This window comes from Crocodylus siamensis, chromosome 14 (genome assembly GCF_052110815.1).
Source record: "Crocodylus siamensis isolate JL-2025a chromosome 14, ASM5211081v1, whole genome shotgun sequence".
In the NCBI taxonomy this organism is placed as follows: domain Eukaryota; kingdom Metazoa; phylum Chordata; order Crocodylia; family Crocodylidae; genus Crocodylus; species Crocodylus siamensis.
The window spans coordinates 9178499-9198604 of NC_143408.1; the positions used below are offsets into that span (position 1 = coordinate 9178499).

General features: G+C 47.8%; 2 protein-coding genes across 5 annotated transcripts in view; one reads left to right on the forward strand and one right to left on the reverse strand.

Annotated features, from left to right (window-relative positions):
* The window catches only part of ZFR2 (zinc finger RNA binding protein 2), a 133124-nt gene extending 128291 nt beyond the window's left edge, over nucleotides 1–4833 (reverse strand). For 2 of the 3 annotated variants that reach the window (XM_090027657.1, XM_090027659.1), the window contains exon 1: nucleotides 4701–4833. In XM_090027657.1, coding sequence (XP_089883783.1) covers nucleotides 4701–4756 — 56 coding nt within the window. In that variant the 5' untranslated portion in view covers nucleotides 4757–4833. The remainder of the gene's footprint in view (nucleotides 1–4700) is intronic. The other variant, XM_090027658.1, reaches the window with a different exon arrangement.
* ELAVL1 (ELAV like RNA binding protein 1) overlaps nucleotides 4175–20106 on the forward strand; it is a 65748-nt gene continuing 49816 nt past the window's right edge. The window contains exon 1 of one of the 2 annotated variants that reach the window (XM_090027661.1): nucleotides 4175–4319. The gene's annotated coding sequence lies outside the window, so the exon portion shown is untranslated. Of the gene's footprint in view, nucleotides 4320–8399; nucleotides 8530–20106 lie in introns of those variants that run through there. The other variant, XM_090027660.1, reaches the window with a different exon arrangement.

The window sequence follows — 20106 nt, forward strand, 5'->3', positions numbered from 1 at the left end:
CCAGGGCACACAGGTGGGGAACCTGGTCACAGACAGAGTCCAGCAATTCAGACACATTCACAGGCATCCAGCATTCCTGCACAAAGTTTATGTAAACGGCACACTCACCATCATGGTCTGGCCCCCAACCCAGGATCACTTTCAGGAGCTGAGGGTCCCAACTCAGCAGAAATGCCTGGCTGGGATCCAAAATGCAAAGAGCACACAGGAAGGGGGCAGCTGGGTGTCTGAACCATGGTGGAAGGGACAGGTCAGATCTGTAATATTGGCCGAGTTTTACAGCTACTGCCTGGAACAGCTCGTCTCTGCTGGTTTTCCTGAGGACAGCTTGACAGTTCTTGTGATGCCCCGTCCTCCACCCAGCTGGTCAAGTCCATCAGTTTGTTGTATGCAGAGATGCACCAATATATTGGTTCATATTAGATTGGCACCGATAAAAGGAAAATTGACATTATTGACAACTGGCTTCCTTTGGCTGGTGTAGCCGGTAATGTAACCCTACCCCAAACCCAGTCCCTCACTGTGGGGGCCTCGATCCGCCCTCCCTCACATTGCATTCCTCCCACAGACTTACCAGCTGCCAGGCTGCATATTGGCTATTGGACTGGTATTGGCCATCGGTATCAGCCAAAAAAAATCTTTATCGGTGCACCCCTAGTTGTATGTCTGATGGATCACAGCCTGCCTTCCTCAAACCAGGTCGGGAGCTCCATGAACTGGGTGGCATCATCACCAACAAACGTCACTTGATCCTGAAGGTCAGTCAGCTCACCTTAAGAGATCCTGGAGGCTGAACAGGCACTGTGCATTGGGCGCGATTTCCAGCTCCTCGTTCATGAACCACTGGTAGCATGTGCTTGGCTTAGTAATGGATCGGGTTGAAACACGAGTTCCACTGAGAGAGGACAGGGTCCGGTGGCAGGGACACAATGGTACATTGGTCCCCATGTTGACTGGCAATGGAGTCCCTGTAGCAGATTTTATGCCCTGGACAGTGCTTGAAGACTCTCTTGAAGGAGAACGCCAGGCTGTTCAACTCACGGAACTGCATGTGCCAGATATCACCTGCAACGCGCACAAACAGTGTTGGGCAGCGTTCCTTGGAGCACATCAGAGAAAGCCTTGCACATATACATGGCACCATCAGAGGAAGACTGAGACCTGGTTAAAGTTAATGCCATAGCTGTAAAGTACCTTCATTATGGCTTGAGATATGGTGGAAAAGTTGACCAAGGTGAGGAGGACAGGCTCAGTCTGAAGTACAAGGACATCCCTGTCAGTCCACCTCCCCAGGACAAATAAAACATGCAGCAGGTAGTTGCCCTGAGGGTCAGTAGCTTCATCATCCATGACAGAAAAGGACTCATACTCTGACAGGGCAGCTTTTGTGGACTCGACATGTGAAGTGATGACTGCAGGGAGATAGTTCTGGTGCAGCTTGTTAGCACATGGAAAACTGCCAGGATTTGATGTTTTGTTTCAGGTAACCCCTCCCTCAGCTTCGGGTGATCCAGCTTCTTCCATGGGATGTTCACTACTGCAAAAGCTTCTACAAGGGAAAATGCTGCCTCTTGCCTTGCCAGCCTGCTCTGTCATCTTCCCAAAGAGGGAGAACACGGTTGCTTGCTTCTTCTTTTCACGGTCAGCCTCTGAAGCAGCTTTCCTTTCCATGTGCACCTCTGACTTCAGGTGCACTCGATGCTGCCTTTCCTATTCCTGCTCTTTGTCAGGCGCAAGCAAGCAGGCATGCTGCAGCAGTGTGCCTGCAAGCATTTTTAAAGCCCTCTGGGCTTCCTAGGTTGACCCCTGACTGGCTCCTGGACTGACCCGATGTCAGGGGTTCAGCTTCTGATCTGCTCAGCTCTGGCTGTCATTCCACCCCCAACCCTCTCTTCAGAAGAAGGGGACATTTAGCAGGCTTTTCCCTGTTTCCCCCATCCCCTTCTGGAGACAGACAGATGGGAACTTTTCCCACCACTTCCCCCTCACCCCACATTTCAGGAGCCAGGAAGTCTTTTTTTTCTTCTCTGTGCTCCCTTCCATCTTCCTTCACCCTTCTAGGAGATAGCTTTTTGCCAGCTCTTTGAACATAGCCAGTTCATCACGCTTTTTCATGGGGAACTGGCTATTTCATGGGAGACTGCCAATTACATGATTTCACAGATTTCATGGAAATCGTGTATTTGGAAAGTCTCTACTCTGGAGTGATAATTTAGGGGATGTTGCTACTCTTCAAAAGCCTTCCTGGAATCCTCTCTCAGTGCCTTGTAGGGATGGACAAATTATCCCAAAATTCACTGGGAAAGAACTGATAGAATGGCTTGACTTACTGCAGTGAGCTGGAAACTATTAGGTGTGCCCCCAGAAATCAAACTACTAGAAGTACACCAATAAAGATTTTCTTGATTGAGATACTGATGGCTGATTATTAGCCAGCCATTTTGGCTGATACCAGTCTGATAGTTGATTTACAAGAACACAGCCGGGCAGTTTGGAGAAGTGCCCAGCTAGTAAGTCTGTGGGGCAAAAAGAGGCAGGGTGGAGGGAAGGGCATGGGGGTTGCAGATCAAGGCACCTATGGTGCCAGATGGAGTGGGGAAGAGGCGGGGACAGGGGCTACTCAGTCAGAGCAGTGAATGCGACCCTGGGATGAGGCCAGGTGCAGGGCAGATCCGTGGGTGGCTCATCAGACCCATGGGGAGCAGCTCCCTGCCTTTGCACACACCCCTGGGGGAGGTATGAGGGGCATGTGCCCTCCAGATCTGTGTGCAGGGCAAGGGCGGGCTGTACACTGTGGGCAGCAGTGGTGCTGCAAGGGGTGGCTACAGGGTGGTATATAGCCACCCCTCCCAGCACCACCCACCCCGCCCCAGCCCAGCCTCCCTTCCACTGGGAAGAGGTCAGCACAGCCTTTGGCCCTCAGCCTGCAGCAGGCAGCTTGCCCTATGTACAAGTCTGGGGGGGCACATGCCCCCCATTCCTCCCCCAGGGAAGTGTGCAACAGGGAGCCCTCTCTCTCCAGACAAGTCACCTGCAGATCCGCCCTGTGCCCTGCCCCGTTCCAGGGTTGCATTCACCATCCTGGCTGGGCAACTTCTGTCCCTGCCTCAGCCCCTCCCTCACCCAGGGGGGCCTCCATCTGCTCCCACCCCACACCCCTTCCTCTCCACAGACTTACCAGCCAGAAACTGCTCTCCAAGCTGCTGGGCTGCATTCCAGGCCATGTGCATGCACACATTCAGCATTTACAGGTGACATTCTTTATTATACCAGCCAAAAAAGCCAACTACTGATAATGTTAATTTTCCTTTTACCGCAGCTGATCCGATATGCCACCAATACATCAGTGCACCTCTAAAAAGTACTACATACAAGTGAATGCAACCTCACTGTGAGCATAGCAACTTGATTTTAGTTAGCTAATATGAAAGAAATAACCGGAGTTATTAAGTGGAGTTTAACTCTGCAGCAAAGACATACTTTTGCGAGAGAAACCCTGAGGTAGTGCGAGAGTTTTACTCATAGGAAGCAGAAAAAGGGAATTCCTGGAGGAGACAAAGCATCTCAGGAAAATAATGAGGTGAGATCTTGGAGAAAGGGATGAGAGGATGGAAATAATGAAAACACTATGGAGAAGAAAAAGCGAACTGCTAAAAGAAAGCAGGGAATATAGTTATCATTAGAAGGAATGGACAAAAGGATCCTTTGATGAGGGATGTCTGAGGGAAGGTTGATGACAGAGAAGAGATAGTAAAATCCTTAACAGCAAGCCCAAAGCATCACCGGAACAGGCAGCAACCCACAGTAACAGAAACCTTAGAGAAAATGGAGCGTGTACAAGGAACAAAAGGGAAACAAATGGGGAACTTGAAAGGACATAAAGCACCCTAAGAGAGTGAAGAAGATACAGAGAAGCGAGCAACCCAGGAAGAAAAAAAGAAGTGAACAGTAAAAGACGACCAGTGCAGTGGGAGGGAGGAGAATAAGGGAGAGAAACATCATTCAGAAAAGCAACAAAACATGCAGCCTGAGGGAACCCTGGAAAACGAAGCTGACAGCAGCCAGGGTGCGCTCCTGGTCTGAAACAGAGGGATTCTTTCGGGGCTGGGGGGGAGAGGGGGGGAGGGGATGCAGGGGAGGGCAAAGAAATCCAGGAAGAGCACGGGAGCAAATCCTTACAGGCAGCAAGCCTAGCAAGACACAGAGAGGACGGACTGACGGTGCTGGAGCATGACGCAGGCACCGAAATCCGCGGATGAGGCCGCTCTCTAGGAGTTACCGAAGAGAAGGGATCCGTGCAGGTGAAGCCTCCAGCCCCGGTGAGGAAGGCGGCTGGAGCCCCAGCGGCTGCGGGGACCGAGGGATCCCGGGGCGGGACGAAGGGCACCCGAGGGGAATGCCAGCGCCCAGCCCGGGGAAGGAAAGAGGGGGAGGAGGACGACGAGTAGAGCCGTGGAGGCAGCGGGCGGGCAGCAGAAAGGGGCACCGCGGCCGGGGTCTGAGGAGAAGGAGGAGGCGAGAAGCGGCCGGAGGGCGGGGAGCGGCGCAGGCGGACAAGGAGCCACGGGCGCTCGGCGGGGGCGGGGCAGGTCAACCCCTCCCCGGGCTTCCCCGCGCGGCTCGCCGCTGCGCCCCGCACCCGCCAGCCGGGCCAGCCCCGAGCAGAGCAGCGTGACGGAGCTGGGACGCGACCCCGTTACCTGTACTGCGGCCCGGCAGCACCGTGCGGGAAGCTGTAGTAGTTACTCGCCGCCATCTTGGCGTCCTCACAGCCCGGCGGCGCACGAGGCCACGTGACTCCAAGCGGGCCCCGCCCCCTGCGCGTGCGGCCGCAGGCGTGGTCACGTGGGGCCCTGAGCAGCGGCGCACGCCCGGCTCGTCACGCGGCCGCTTGGCGCCCCCTGGCGGCTTCCCCGGGCCCCGCTCGCTGCGCCCCTGTCCCCGCCGCACCCGATAGAAACCGGCGGTACAGCTCTCGAGCAGCGGTTTCATGACTGGTTGCCTCTTTTTACAGCTGCATAGACATTTTGATTGTGCGATAAGGACTTTTTGCATGCGTGGGAGGCCCAGATTTATTGCACAATTAACTGGTTAATTACATGATAATTCGTTTGCACTTGTGGCCTGCCGAAATTTATTGTGTGAGTAACCCGTTAATTGTGCAATGCATGTAACAATGCATGTAACAAGGAGCAGAGCCCTAGAGCTCTGCCCAGCATCGTTTCAATGTGAAGCCGATGTGCACCTTCCAGTGCGCTGCACTTTCCGAAGACAGACAAGTTTCTTTGAGTAAATCTGGTATCTTTTATTACACCAACTCAGTTGGGCTAATAAAAAATACCAAATTTACCCAAAGAACTTTGTCTGCCTATGTTCTTAGACCAACACCCCTTTCACTCTCCAAGATGTTACAGCCTCATTATCCAGTCTTAAATGTCATAGCTAGATGAGGGGTTGCTGAAGTGTCGTAGGAACATGACAAGGAAAGGACCTTCTGGTTCCAGTGCCAGGCTAGTTCAGGCATCCACGTCAAATAATCCTATGAATAGGTTGATCAAGGCTTAAGAAAATCCTCCACATCAAATGGGAAGATGGCCACACAAACACCAACATTCTTGCTGAAACTCGTTACCAGCTGTGCGTTGGTGATCCTCAAGTACCAGCTTCGCTGGATTGGATGTTGTGTGCAGATGTCTGACTCTCAACTCCCAAAACAAGTGCTCTACTCCCAGTTTAGTTGTAGCCTGAACTCTTATGGCAGCCAGAGAAAATGTTACCAGGACACATTCAAGGCAGATCTCAAGAAAACAGATGCCAACATCAAGAGCTGGGAGAAGCTGGCTGCCAACTGACTCCAATGGCACTGGAACCTCAACCAAGTGGAAGCCAATTCTGAGGTAAAACACCTTGCCCTCAAAGCACAGGAGAGAGAGCAGAGGAAGGAAAATGATAGAAATCCCAGCATACATCCATCTCCGCCCTGAAGACAGACCTGCAAATTCTGCGGATGGATCTGTGGCTCAAGGATCAGACACTTAAGTCAACTCAAGATCCATCAATAAGATGTGGTAAAAATCATCCTCAAATCAAGTGATTGCCAACAACGACATTCATCAAGCTCCATTTTAAAACTAGTTAGGTATTTTGCCTCCACTACTCATATTGGAAGGCTCTTCTAGGATCTCACTCCTCTGATGCTTATAAGTCTTCTAATTACCCGCCTAAATTTATTCAAGCCACATTGTCCCCATTTGTTATTATGCCAACCTTGTCCATTACCTTAAACAGCGCCCTTAAACAGTCATGTTCTCAATTTTCTTAAAATATCAATACAATATGATTTAATTGCACCAAAAATAATTCATGCTCTATATGCCAACATACTAGGCTCAATGTGTTTTATGATGTGCTAAATGTCACCACACTGCATCATCATGATAGCACTGTGCCAAGGAGCATCACATTTTTTTTATTCCATATCATAATGCAACATGAAAGCACTTCACAGATGTGTCAGTATGTTGAATCAAAACATCATGACAGATCTAAGACACTGCAGTAACATAACACCACACTTTAAAAAAAGCATAACTCAAAAGTGGTGCTGCTTCAAATCATCACAATTTTACACGTTTTTCTTGCACTGAAACTGAATATATGCTTGTGTTATGAAGTGATGCCATGGCATAAAAATGTCACATGGTAAAACAGGACAAAGACTCACTATGGCCTCACTCTGAGCTGAAGTTTGGACTTCAAGGGTTCAGAGGGTTTTGGAGACTGAAAGGGTTTTAAGACACCCGTGACCTTCCTAGAGACAGTTCTAAGGATTAAGCTCAGCATTATTTGAGAAAACCTAAGGCTGGTGATAACAGAAGGCTGCCATCATATGAGTGAAAAAACTATAACATGAAAGCTGGCAAACAGAAAATTCAGGCGATGGCAGGTGTCCAAATATCTTCAGTATTTTCACAAAGCCTCTACGATATTTCAGGATCAGCCAAGTTTGAAATGTACATCATGTGGAGCCTTCCTAAGGTAACTGTGAGGAAGAAGAGTCAGGCTAATGTAATGTCATGGCCTCCCTCCCCTAATGGGTAGTCTTTTTTACTAAAGCTGGTATGAAGTTGCCTCTCAATACTTTCTACATGATCAGATGTTCCCCAGCCTGTGGCAGAGATGGGACTGCTCCAAATGCCAATGTCATGTCTGCAAACTGGGAATTAGAATAGCCCCAAATTTACGGGCCATTAGAACATGAATAGTTGAATAGGATGCAGTGGGCAACTGGTAAACTAAGTATTCATGAGTCCAGAAGTGCCAAACAAAACCATTGGCATTAATAAAGTTGAAATCTATTAAAACTGAAGATGGCTTGAAGAAAAATTATTTGCATTTTCAGTTTCTGATTTTTCATGTATTCCAAAATAATGACAATTTATGGGCATTCCACATACAGATACAGGGATGGATGACAGCACACATATATGTGATCATATCACTTCAATTGTATACTCTTCAGTAGATCCAAATTTACCTGCATTCCACCAAAAAGCATTAGCTCACGTTTACAGCTGTGATACGTTATTATTAAATTCAGAATAAAAAATTTGAGCTTGTGTAACATTTACTATAAAGAATCTCACAAAAGTTGGGTTTTATCCTGTCCATTTCCTTATGTCAAGGAAGAGCTTTTCCAGTGACTTTCCTTTCTGGATTTCAACCCGTACTGCCTTATTGTGCTGAAAATAGCAGCCACGGAGAGTGAGGGGCTATCGTTCCATCCCTGCAGATGGAAGTGTGATTGAATGCTGGTCGGAAAGGGATAAGGAAGGAATTTTACTTACCCGCCCCTATGAAAAATAGATTGTTTGGAGCGCCCGTGGATTATCTCCGGCTAAAAATGTCCTTTTGTTTGGGAGAGAGGAAGGACCAACAAGTGTGAATCGTGCCAACTACCACCCCAAGCTGGGCCTTGCTGCTCATCACCACTACGTGTGTATCCTGCCTTCTCCCTGCGTGCAAACCTCCCGCGATGCCAACCCCAGGCCCGCAGGAAAGAAACCCTGGCGCCTGCAAGGCCATTCCGCCGGCTCCACCTCGCGCCTTGCCTCAACGAGGTGGACAAGGAAGAGATGCCTCGTGCAGCCCACCCCGGAGCGGTGACACCAGGGGTTCCCGGGGGCGCCGCTGCCCCGCGAGGCCGGCGCAGGTACTGGACGCAGCCCAGGGAACGATACGGCCGAGCGAGGAAGCCCCACGGGGAAAGTCATTGCCCAGCCACGCCGGGAATGAAGGGACGACTGAAGACGGGGGACCCCAGACCCCCTCCCCCCCGCCGGCAGGTTCCACCTCCGGTCCGCACGTGACGGGCGGGCGGGCGCTCCAATGGCGCGTCGGGCACGTGGGCCACGCAGCCAATGGGGCTCGGCGGGCGGGGCGGGGGCGTGGCTAGCGGCGCTGTGAGCGGCTTGTTGTGCGCTGCGGAGCCGTTCGTGCTGCTTCCAGGCCCCGCCGGAGTCCGGACGGGTGAGGCAGGCGGGCGGCCCGGGCGGGTGCGCGCGCGCGGGAGGCCGGTGCTGAGGCGGGGAGGCAGCCGGGCCGGGGCTGCCACCACCGCCGCCGGGGGAGCAGCGGGACGCAACGGGCGGCGCGGCCTGCGCCTGGGCCTGGGGCGGCGGCGGGCGCGCTGCAGGGCCCGGCGCTGCGGGGAGCGGAGCGGCGCGCGGGCCGGCCGGGGCCTGCTGCGCTTGCGCGGGCGCCGCGGGAAGGCGCCGGGCCCGGCCGGGCCGCGGCAGCGACTCGTTGCTTTTTGTCCCCATCGCGCTTCTGCCCTGAGCCGCCCCCGGCCCAGAGCGGCGCGGCGCCGGGCGGGGTTTGTCCGGGCGAGCCTGGCGCGCGACTCCCTCGTGCGAGGCCGGGGGGCCGGGCACCGGCGGGGAGGCACGTGTGCGGAGGAGGCGGGATGTCTATGTAGGCCCCGCGGATCGCAATGGAGAGAAACAAACGAGACAGCGGAGCAAAGCATCACCGGTGGACTCGAGCAAGGCCTGTGCTCCCGGGTGTTGCTGTTGCTGGCACCAGTGGTCGCTGGTTGTGCTGGGGCTTGTCACCCACTCCTCCTCCTCCTCCTCCTCCTCCTCCCCCCCCTTCCATCTACCTTGTGTAATGGGTGGTGGCTTCCGATTTTTTAGGGAGAGTTGATTTTGACTTCAAACGGCTTCATCCTTGCTGCCTGCTCGCGCCTTTTCGTCAGCTCCGGTTTTGACGATTTCTAGCTTCTCTGACCAGACTTGCTGTAGCTGTGGCGTCTCCTTGCCTAGCCTGGTTGTCTCTGGTGTTTTGTTTTGGGGTGTCCCACTGCCATTTCAAGCTGTTTCTCTAAAACTGAATTACTTTGAGTGTTGGTGCTTTTGGTCCATACACTCTGCGTTCTATACGTGAGGATGGCGGCAGCAGTCTGTTCAAAATATAATCCTTTCTACATGCACCAGCAGTTGTACTTTTATTGTGTTCTTCGTGTGACCTTTTACTGTACTCCTCTGACCCTCTTTTGCTTTTTCTGGCAAGATCTTGTTTCTTTTTTAACTTAAGCTTAGCCTGTATTATTGGTTTGTCCTCATCTTGGCCACTTCTCACCTTTACCTGTGGTAGCAGCTTGTTTCGTTTTCTGTTCTTTCCTCTCTTCTCTCACCAGCTACGCTAGTTATTGCCGCATATGTTTGACTTTTCTGTAACTATATTTTAAGTCTGTTCTGTGGCTTCCTGTCTCCGTGCACATAAAATGCTTGAATTAGGCACATAATCATCATTGAAATCTCTGTGCAACCTTTCCTCTTCTATCGCTCCTTTCAGTCTATTTTGTTTCCCATCTTCTTGCCTTATTCCTTTGGGGCTTTGTTTTTCTCCCCTCCCCCCATTTTGAATTTTTATATACCTTCTGTTACTATTACTTTCTGCAGCTAAACTTGACCACCTTGTCTTCATCTACTAGAACCATGCCCCTTTCCTTTAAAGCCTGTCCTTTGAAAGCAAGTCCACCAGCCTGCACCCTCTTTTTTCTGCAGGGGTGATGGTTTTTATGTAGCTGTTTGATTTCGGGCACAAGGCCTTCCGGGGTAGAGCTATCTTATAACACGTTAGTAGGACTGAAATGAAGGTTGTATTAAACACTTAGTTTTGAGGGACCTTTATTGTCTCTGAGGCACAGACTATTGGTAGTTATAGAAAACTTTACAGCTTGTTCATGCATGAAAATTTCCCAAAATAGCTATTCTGAAACAGCTGTTTATATACATTTTGTAGTGTAGATAAATTGTAAAAATGGAAATCATTCTGAGTTTCCCTCTAACTTTGAGGGTTTCAATATACTGGCATATGGAATTCCAGGATAAGATAAATTTGTAAGTTTTTCCTTTCTAAAATTTAAGTTGGGTAGCTCTCCTGTTTCTTGGAACTTAGGAGTGCATGGCCTTAGTATGTAGAAGCACCGGGGGTGTTGGTGCCACTCATGCATGTACATGTGGGGAGTGGTATCATTGGATTTAACTGATGTGTACAAAACCTATTAATAAAGTTATTGCCCTTAACTTGTTTCAGCTGTACCATAAAAGTTAGGACTGTGATAATGTTCACTGAGTCTGGTCCCTCCTTGTTTTTATAAAAGGAGAAAGGGTTAAGTTACAATTCCTTTCTTCTCTTGGTCTTCTGAGGGAGAGGGTTAGGAAGCTCCACTCTCTACTCAGTCCACTGGTTAACAGGCCATCTTCTAGAGACTGAACAAGCTGGCATCTCCATTCTGTTCTGCTTTTGCTGGCTCTCACCTTCCCCGTACATTACAAATCTGATCAACAACACTTGATGTACTGAAATGAGAGTGTAGACAACAGTGAATTCTTGGCTCTGCAGCCAGTGTACAGCTGGGAATTACAGTCCTTGCCAGAGATGGGTCTGAGGAGCCCCATGGTCCACATCTATCTGGCCAAGGGAGGCAAACCAGCTCGATACTCTTGACTTAGACCATGATTGCAGAATTCCAAGCTGGTCCCATGTACTCCCATTACTCAGAGGGGATTTTGGGAGAGTGCTGTGACCTTTCATCTGTTGAAACAGCTTTGGAGAGGTAAGGATGGTATTTATGGTAGCTTCCCTTCTGTCCCTTGTCCTGGCTGTTAGTGTTGTTAATTCCAGTCTGAATGAACTGGTTGTAATTTGTCTCACTGCTGGCAAAATTAAGAAGAACATTCTCCAGGACAGTTATCTTTGTTTGCTAAGCTAAAGCTTACATGTCAGACCCTGGAACTGATAGAGGTTTCAGCCTTTTTGTAACCTTTCTTGGGGAGGTGGTATGAGCATTTACATGGTAGAAAAATAAAGCTAAGTGTATAAAAATGATACTTTAAATGTCTTGCTTTAAAATTGTGTCAAATATACACAAAAGCATAAACTTATTTTACTAATTTAAACTAAAATAGAAGTATATTGAGATTTTGCCAGCAAACATCTACTACTTAGACCACTGAAATGGTGGAAGTCAAGTACCTGAAACTAGAGTGTATTGATATGCCAAACCTACTTTTGCCAGTAGTGACCTCTTCTGGGGGTTTTGATGTTTCGAGGCCAAACAAATAAGGTGCATATATTGTGTGTATTTGAGGTGCATTTTGTGGAGAGCAAGTGAGAACAGATAATGGGATGTATGAGCCTTAAGTAAAGATCCCAAAGGTCATTTTCTCACTTTTTAAAAAATGTGAGAGTGGATGTGCTAGTTTGAAGTTTTATCTTGCTCATAATTTTGTTAGTTTAAGAAAAAAGAAAAGCATTGGAATTGATGATACTGTAAATGATTTCTGTCTAAATTACTTGCCATTCATTTTTAGGTCTCAGTCAGCATTCCTGGAATGCCAGAAAGTAGGGATGGGAGAGCCTGAAAACATGATGGGGAGTGTATGCAAGGGAGAACTTGTGCCAGGAGAAGAATGAAATACAATGTGTTTTTGGGGGCCTTAGAAGGATGCTGGTTTTTGCTGTGATTTATAGAAGCTTGGCAAAATGTGAAGCTCTGGTATTGGGTTTGTGTTTGTGGTGAAAAGGGGGGATGTTTGGGGCGATAGCACTTGTTGGGCTTTGCACTTTCTCTAGCTCTTGCATTTCAGGCAAGTCTTGTAAGTTTGGAAGTAGTGGAAATGAGATTATTCTGGCCGTGTGTGTTTTTTTTTGTTTGGTTTGGTTTGGTTTTTGTCATAATCTGAGGCCTTAGGTGTTTGGGCTACAAAAGCAACTGTGTTTTTATGTTTTTGGTGAGAGGGTCTCCCACCTTTATCTGTAGCACTCTTATAGTAGTGTGTTGTTGGGATAAGTTCTGCAGGCTTTCCTCAGCAAGGGAAGAACCACCATATATGAAGTTAGTTCATCAGGCATGTACTTCCATATACAAAATATGGCAGAAGAAAACAGTGGGAGGGGAGCGTTGAAATGTTACTCTTTATTTTACTTCATGCTCCGTACCGCAGGGAGCGTTTACTGTTTAGAGATCATGAGAGAGATGTGACTTAAACTTGATGGTGTAACCCTTGTAGCTGTGATATTTAGTTTTAATTGGGGACTGGAAGAGGTCTAATGGGGTTATCTAGTCCAGCCCCCTGCTGAAAGCAGTATCATTTTTGCCTGAAGCAGCCACAACAAAGACAGGTTAAGGAAATGCTTAGAATTTCTGTTGGAAGTTTTTACAATGTTTCTAGGTAATCTGTTCCAGTGATTTAATACCCTCTCCCTTCTTAATTACTAATCTTAATTTCTTCTGTTGCAATTTAAATCCAGGACTTCTTGTCCAGTCCTCTTTGGACACAGAGAATGACTGATGGTCATTCTTTTTTTTTTTAATAGCAATCTTTTTTGTGGGCCAGATCTGGCCTGTGGAGCTATGCCTTCTAGCCTGCACAGCTACCAACAGGTCCAACATTTTGCCAGCAGGTGAGTGGTAGCAGCAATTGCTGCTCCCTTGCTGCCAAATTTCTGGACCCATGGGTTGCTCCATGAGCTAGATTGCATACCAGATCAGTGGGTAGAGGTGCCCCAAGGTGCATAGGGGGCCAGCTGGAGGTGGTGTGGAGTCCCGATCCAGAGTTGCAGGGGCCAGTCTGGCCTGCAGACCTGCCCTTGATACTAAAAGGCCGACCACCACTGACTTGGACCATATTTTCTTAGCTTCCTTGAAATACAATTTTTGACACTGAAACAAGTCAACATTTACCACTTATGCTTTGTCCCCGTTTCAAACCTGTTACCTTTTATAGAAGGAATTGGGTTTGTTAGGCATAATTGCTTTTGACAATTTTTATGTTGGTTCTTACTTATTACTTGTTTATCTAAGTTCTGGCTTTCAGAGCAAATGTGTATATTGTCAATATATAAGGCAGCACCTCTCTTTCCTCTGCCTGTCCTTCCTAAACAGACTATAATATAACTAGTCATGTCTATACTTCGGCCATGTGTTCCCTATACTTGTGGCAGTAGTGTATCTGTATCCTAGATGAGTAACTCTTACCCTGATCATTTTTCTTGTACAACCTTAAGATCATCTGTATGTCTTTTCTTTGTTTGGATTTTTTTTCCATGTTACCTTGCTCTTTCCTTGTTGTGGGCCTTTGTCTCCACTCCTCATTGAATTTTGTTTAAACCTCACTAGATCGTTACCTGAGTAAAGGTGCTCTTCTCCTGGCTTGTCTGGGTTTTGTATCTGTTCAGATGGGCCTTGTTACTTAGATCATAACTGTCTGGTAGGTTGGCTCCTGGTAAAAGAGAGAGATGGATCTAAAGCCTAACCATTTATTGTTTACACCCCAAAAACCAAAAATGAACCTTTACCCCAACCTGTCTGGCTACCTGTTGACAGTACACCTATACTGACTTGGGGATACTTGGTGAGGGAAGACAGGTGGTGTGCAGACTGGCAGCAAGTCAACTTTGGTTTTGCTATTTCTACAATTTTCCCTCCAGTCTATACCCCATATTCATGCATTGCTTACTCTGATGCATGTACTGTAGCTTATTTAAATTTCCTTGTTTCATCAAGACCAGGGGAAAATGGAGAGAATCGGTTTTTAAATGGCCTTGGAAGGCACCAATCAGCTAGATTTATATCCTGAAAATTACAATTTTTGGTAAGAAAGATTTCTTATCTCCTTCCTTCTCAGTTTTGGAATGCAACCTGCGACTGTCCTGCTTTCTTTTTCCATGTGTGATGGTTTTTACTGGCAATGCTGCTTTTGTTTTTACAGCTCATGTAAATTTGCTCCAATAGATGATTTTTGTTAAATTTCTTACATCTGATATTTGGTTACATTAATCACTAATATTCTTAAACTTAAATTATAGTATTCAGCATATTCATTTTAGAGGGGTTTTTTTGTTTAATATGCCGCATTAGGACTTACTTTGTTTTTAAATTGATATTTGTGCTAAGGTAGGTGAGCATGTTAACTGCTTTGCTGATTGAACTTTTACATACATTACAACTAATCTAATCTGCAGTCATTTAGAAATAGATTTTGAGGCCTCTGCTTTAACCACACTTCTGTGGCTTGGCCTAGACGCTTTAGCGTGGCCAAGGTTAGCATTAGTGTTCTTGCTGGAACATCATACCATGCTTGTCCCTGCAGATAACTGTGCCCCTGCATTTTTCAGTCTCTCGCACAGTCCCCTAGTCACTTTTGATCTGCTCGGGATCATGCCTGGCAGCGTTTTTAAAAACCATGTAGATATGCTACATGAGGCAGTGAGAGGATGGGATGAGTCTTGGCAAACTTTCTGCAATATTTCTGTAATATCTGACCAGATTCTGACAGGACCTAGACCTCCTGTGACGAAGAACCAGGGTGGCAGTTGGATGCCCCCGTGCTCCACAGAAAAGCTGTTGATCACCATCTTGTGTTTCCTCTTAAACCTGGTGGACTTAATCTTCCCAAGCTCCTAGGAGCTTCGCTGCTCCTCCTATGATGCCAGGGCTTGTACCTGTTGTTCACTTTGGTTGCAGAAAATTAGCCCTCCATGTGCTGAAGGGACACCTGCAAGCTATACTGCTGCTGAGGGAGGGATTGTCCATAGCTCACAGCGAAAGCTTTAATGGAGCAGCCACAGATCATAGGTCCCTGCCCCCACTGGACCTACTGGTTTCTTCGCTGATGTCAAGGAAAATCTTTTCTTCATTTTACCGTCTGAAAATAAGGTGCGTCTTGTCTTGGGTAGGTGGTATGTGAGTAAATACGCTAAGTGGGTTGCAAACCACCTGGAAATAATCTATCTGGATTCTGCTGTACTTTGCAGTCTGGCCAGCTGTTCCTTACCTACACATTTCCAGAGGGAATCCATCAATAACTACCTAATGCACAAGATGCAGTCCTTCACCTTGCTGTATTTGGCAGGGATGTGAAGGTTATATTCCCTGCAAAGCAAGACCAGAACATGAGTTGAGGAATTTGAAGTCAGAAGTCTCATTTAGGCAGAGACCACACAAGAAGAACTACAGAGGCAGAAAAGGATCTTGGAGTCATCATTGATACCAAGATGAACATGGGCCGGCAGTGTGGGGATGCAGTCAGGAAGACCAGCCACACCTTGTCATGCATCCACAGATGCATCTCAAGCAGGTCCAAGGAGGTGATCTTCCCCCTCTATGCAGCACTGGTCAGGCCGCAGTTGGAGTACTGCGTCCAGTTCTGGGCGCCGCACTTCAAGAGGAATGTGGACAACATGGAGAGGGTCCAGAGGAGGGCCACTCGCATGATCAGGAGGCAGCAGGACAGGCCCTACGAGGAGAGGCGACGGGACCTGAACCTGTTCAGCCTCCACAAGAGAAGGCTGAGGGGGGTCTAGTGGCCTGCTACAAACTTGTCAGAGAGGACCAGCAGGCACTGGGGAGTCCCTGTTCCTCCTACCAGGAGTGACTAGGAATAACGGTCACAAGCTGGCAGAGGGTAGATTTAGGCTAGATATCAGGAGGTGCTACTTTGCTGTGAGGGTGGCTAGGATCTGGAACCAACTTCCAAGAGAAGTGGTGCTGGCTCCTACCCTGGGGGTCTTTAAGAGGAGGCTAGATGACGACGTTTCTGGGGTTGTTTGACCCCAGTACGCTTTCCTGCCATGGCAGGGGGTTGGACTCGATGACCTGCTCAGGTCCCTTCCCACCCTACAAACTATGAAACTTGTAGCAGTGATGGCTTTGGCAGTAGAGCATCTTCTAGCCACGGCAGTATTGCTGCTCCTGGTTTGTAAGAACAACCAACCGCTAGAGGTGCACCAATACATTGGTCCGATATTGGTTCAGCACTGATATAAAATAATTAACTGTATCGGAAATTGGCCTGATGTGGCCAATAATTTGGCCGATAAATACTTGTGCATGTGTGTGGCCACAGCACAGCACGTAAGTGGCAAGGAGCACAGCCTGGCACAGCCTTGGAGAGCTGCATGCAGCTGGTAAGTTTGTTGCGATGGAAGGGAAAGGGTGTGGGGGACAAATTGAGGCCCCTGCAGTAAGGGAGGGAGTGGGGCTTGGGCAGGCTCTGCCCAGCGGAGTGGGGCATGCATGAGACAGCCACGGTGCGTCATGGGGGGTGGCTCCTGCTGCTGTGCACACCCCGGGGAGTGGTGGGGCGTGCCCCCAGAACTTCATGGGGCAGGCTGGGCTGCCACTGCGAGCTGGGGCCAGCTCTTCATGGTATATAGAGAAGCAGGGTTGGGCCGGGCCTGCGCTTGGGGTGAGCAGCAGTGGTGGCACTGGGAGGGTGGTTATTGGGGCAAGGAGGGGGACTACTATGGTGAATTGTGGGGTGACTGCAGTGCCCCCCCATAGCTTTCCAGTGCTGCTGCCCAGCCCAGCCCCTGCCAAGAAGAGCCCAGTGCTGCTCCAGCCCACAGCTGCACCCCAACCTCACCCCATGCAGATCTGGGGGGGGGGGGCACGCATGCGCTCCTTGCCCCGTGCCCTCCCAGGGTGTGTGCAGCAGCAGGAGCCACCCCCCTGGATGAGCCACTGCTCTGTCCCATGCCCCAGCCCTACTTCTCCCTCACACCAGAGGCATTGATCTGCCCCCACCTGCCTGTTCCCTCTCCCTTCCCCTTCCACCACAACAGACTTACCAGCTAGACGCTGCTATTCAAGCTGCCAGGCGGCATATCAGAAATCAGATTGGCATCGGCCAATGTGCCGCCTTAAAAATCGGCTGTTAGTATTGGCCCCCAAAACCTCTGTCCGTGCATCCGTAACAGCCACTCTTTTTCTTTTGTCCCTTGTCCCACTGATAACTTGGCTAAATTATTTTTTAATAGGAAGAGCCACTGAAACATGGAGGAAACTTCCTTTTCCTGTCAGTTTTCTGATAGGTAGTCTGTTTGCGGATTGCGATGTCATTACCCCCTTAATTTGCCAGGGGCCTAGCTGGCCTAGTATTGTTCCCTACAAGAGCGTTCCTCTTTACCAGTTGTTGAGTCTCACCAGCTCTGTTCTCAAACCACACTGCAAGATGGTGACAAAACCCAGATCAGAAAATCCCATCCTAAGTTGACAAAAAACCACTCAGAAACTACCTGCCAAAGAAATCAAGATTTTATTTTTTTTTCCACCTCCTAGCAAAAATTTTACTCAAGCTTTGATGTTAGCTGTGCTGGTTTGTTTATTTTGTAAGACTCTTAAGGATTCATAATTAGCATTGCAAAATTACTAAACATGGTTTTGTATGGTTACCCTCTATGCTTAATTGTCCCAGTTTAAGCATATGTTCTGAAATAGTATTGAAGTACAAGATTACATTCTTTTCATAGGACTACTGCCTCATTTAAACCTGTTAGTTTGAAACCTGGGGTTTGCCTTCGGTGTTTTTCTTGTCATCTGTCAGCTGCTTCTGGTTGTGGACCTCTAATCTCCACAATGTGTGATGCTGTTGTGGCATTGTTCTTAACAAAGATTGAAGCCTGGGGGCCTCAGTGGTTCTGCATCTATTTAATAGCTGTGTATATGGGTTTTATTCAACATTCCTTGATGCAGTAGTATCCCTCTGTTGTTGTTTTTGTTTCACTTCCAAGAAAGAGCAGCACTTCCTTGGCAGCTTCAAAACTTGTGTGGTAGAACAGAGTCCAAGACCGAGCCAACTCTGTCTCTGATTTCAACCATGGATTGCATGGGTAATGTTATGCACAAGCTGAAGAAACGAGAGGTCTTTTTTTCAGACTGCTGAAGAAGTCTTCCTGAGGAAGACTCCTGAGGTTATCCGGCCCATAGATTAAATCCCTTGGGCACTTGCTGAGTTGATCAAGACCACCCATCAACAGAATTTGATGCCAGCACCATTTGTTCCAGTGCAGGAACTTTGAGCCGACCAGCATTTTTATAGCTAATGAAGTGATGTTGTTTAAAGGGCTTTGCCAACCATTGCTGCTTCAAGCACTTGTTGAGCTCTCTATATGTTGTAGCTGTGCTCTGACTGAATGAGAGAATCTCATAAGCGAGGTTGAGATGCAAAGAGTCAGTAGCTCTTCATCATGTTATTGTCAAAACTACAGGTTCTTGGTGGTTTCCAAGTTCTGGGTTGTTGTCCTAAGTTTTGTGAATCCTGCTCTATTCATTCTAGCCTAATCACCTCTGATACGTTTGGGGGGCTGCCATGCAAGCCATGGTATTTAACTTGTACCACAGTTCACCAATGAACAGAGGGCAGTTGGGTTCTTTTGATAGCAAGGTCAGGAATCAAGAGGAAGAAAATGTTGGCTTTGTTTATAGTGCTGTTATGGTGAGGGCTCTAATATTGCTCAGAATAATATTTGCAATACTACAGGACTCTCTTCCACTCTCTAGGCAATTCCAGGTGCTTAAGTAAAGGTAGTTTGATAAAGTCACGAGGGTGATGCCTCGTGGATTTTGAGTAGTTTAGAGAGTAGTGTCAGGACAAGGGACTCACTGGGGAAGAATCCTGTTTTGCAGTAACTCTTGAGAGTTGAGTTTTGGTTGTAGATGGCCTGAGATTATAAATCTATCAATATGACTGATGTACCTAAGCCATGAACCATTTTTCAGTAGCACAGTGGCATATAGGATGCTTAAGAAACATTTGGATGCTTATCTTGTTGGGGTCCTTGGACCCTAGCTGGCTAACTAGTGATACCAGGTTTTGTTTGGAAGGATTTGGTTTCAGATGAACCTCAGTATCCCTGCACCAGGCACTCTGCCTCAACAGTACCAAAATCTGTTGGAGCTAAATATGAATGGACTGTTACAAATACATTGTTACAGATAACTTCCAATGAATTGTTACAAACACCTGTCATCACTCTCTGGACTTCAATTATCTATGCGGTGTTTGCATAAGGCTTCAAGGCTAAGTCTTCAAAGGAGCTTTCGGTCCCACTCTGGCATCTCACTCTTGAGTACTCTTGGCCTACTTGTTAGCAAGGGCTACTGGCAAATGAAACCATTGAGCCTATATTACGAGAAGAAAAAGAAGCTACATGTCTGAAACAAACAATACCCCTATGACCTGGGATTTTTCTGCCTGCAGCCAAATGCAGTAGAAAGGAACTAGGAAGTTGCGAGTTTACACTTCACCAGTGTGCTTATGCAGAGGTAGAACTGTAAAAGCATGTACTAATGGTCATAGTGCTAATGGTCATAATGCTAATAGTTTAGATTTTCCAACTACTCAGCTGGTCTAATAAAAGATATTGCATTTACTCAAAGAACCTTGCCTGCTTATGGTCAGTAACTCCTTTACAAGTCACTTGAGGAGAGTTAGCTTTTCTCAGGATGCCTGATTACAGAACTAGGATACCCCATTGATCTTGTTTTGGAAATCTTTCCTTTGCCAACTTGTTTGTTTACATGGTGGATATTTAGGATCAGTCAACTCTTGCTTATTCTGTCACGTACTAGAAGAACCTACTTCTAGGTTGATAGGATTTAGTGTTTTAATTTAGCCTAAAGAAAACTACTTAATTGCCATCTTTGTCTGAGTCTAAAGACTAGCTGCATCTAGCTAACCTACCTTTTGCAGCTATTTTGGGTTGGTGTGAACTAGACAAAATAATATCAGTGTCTGACTCTTGGGACTCTTGGAG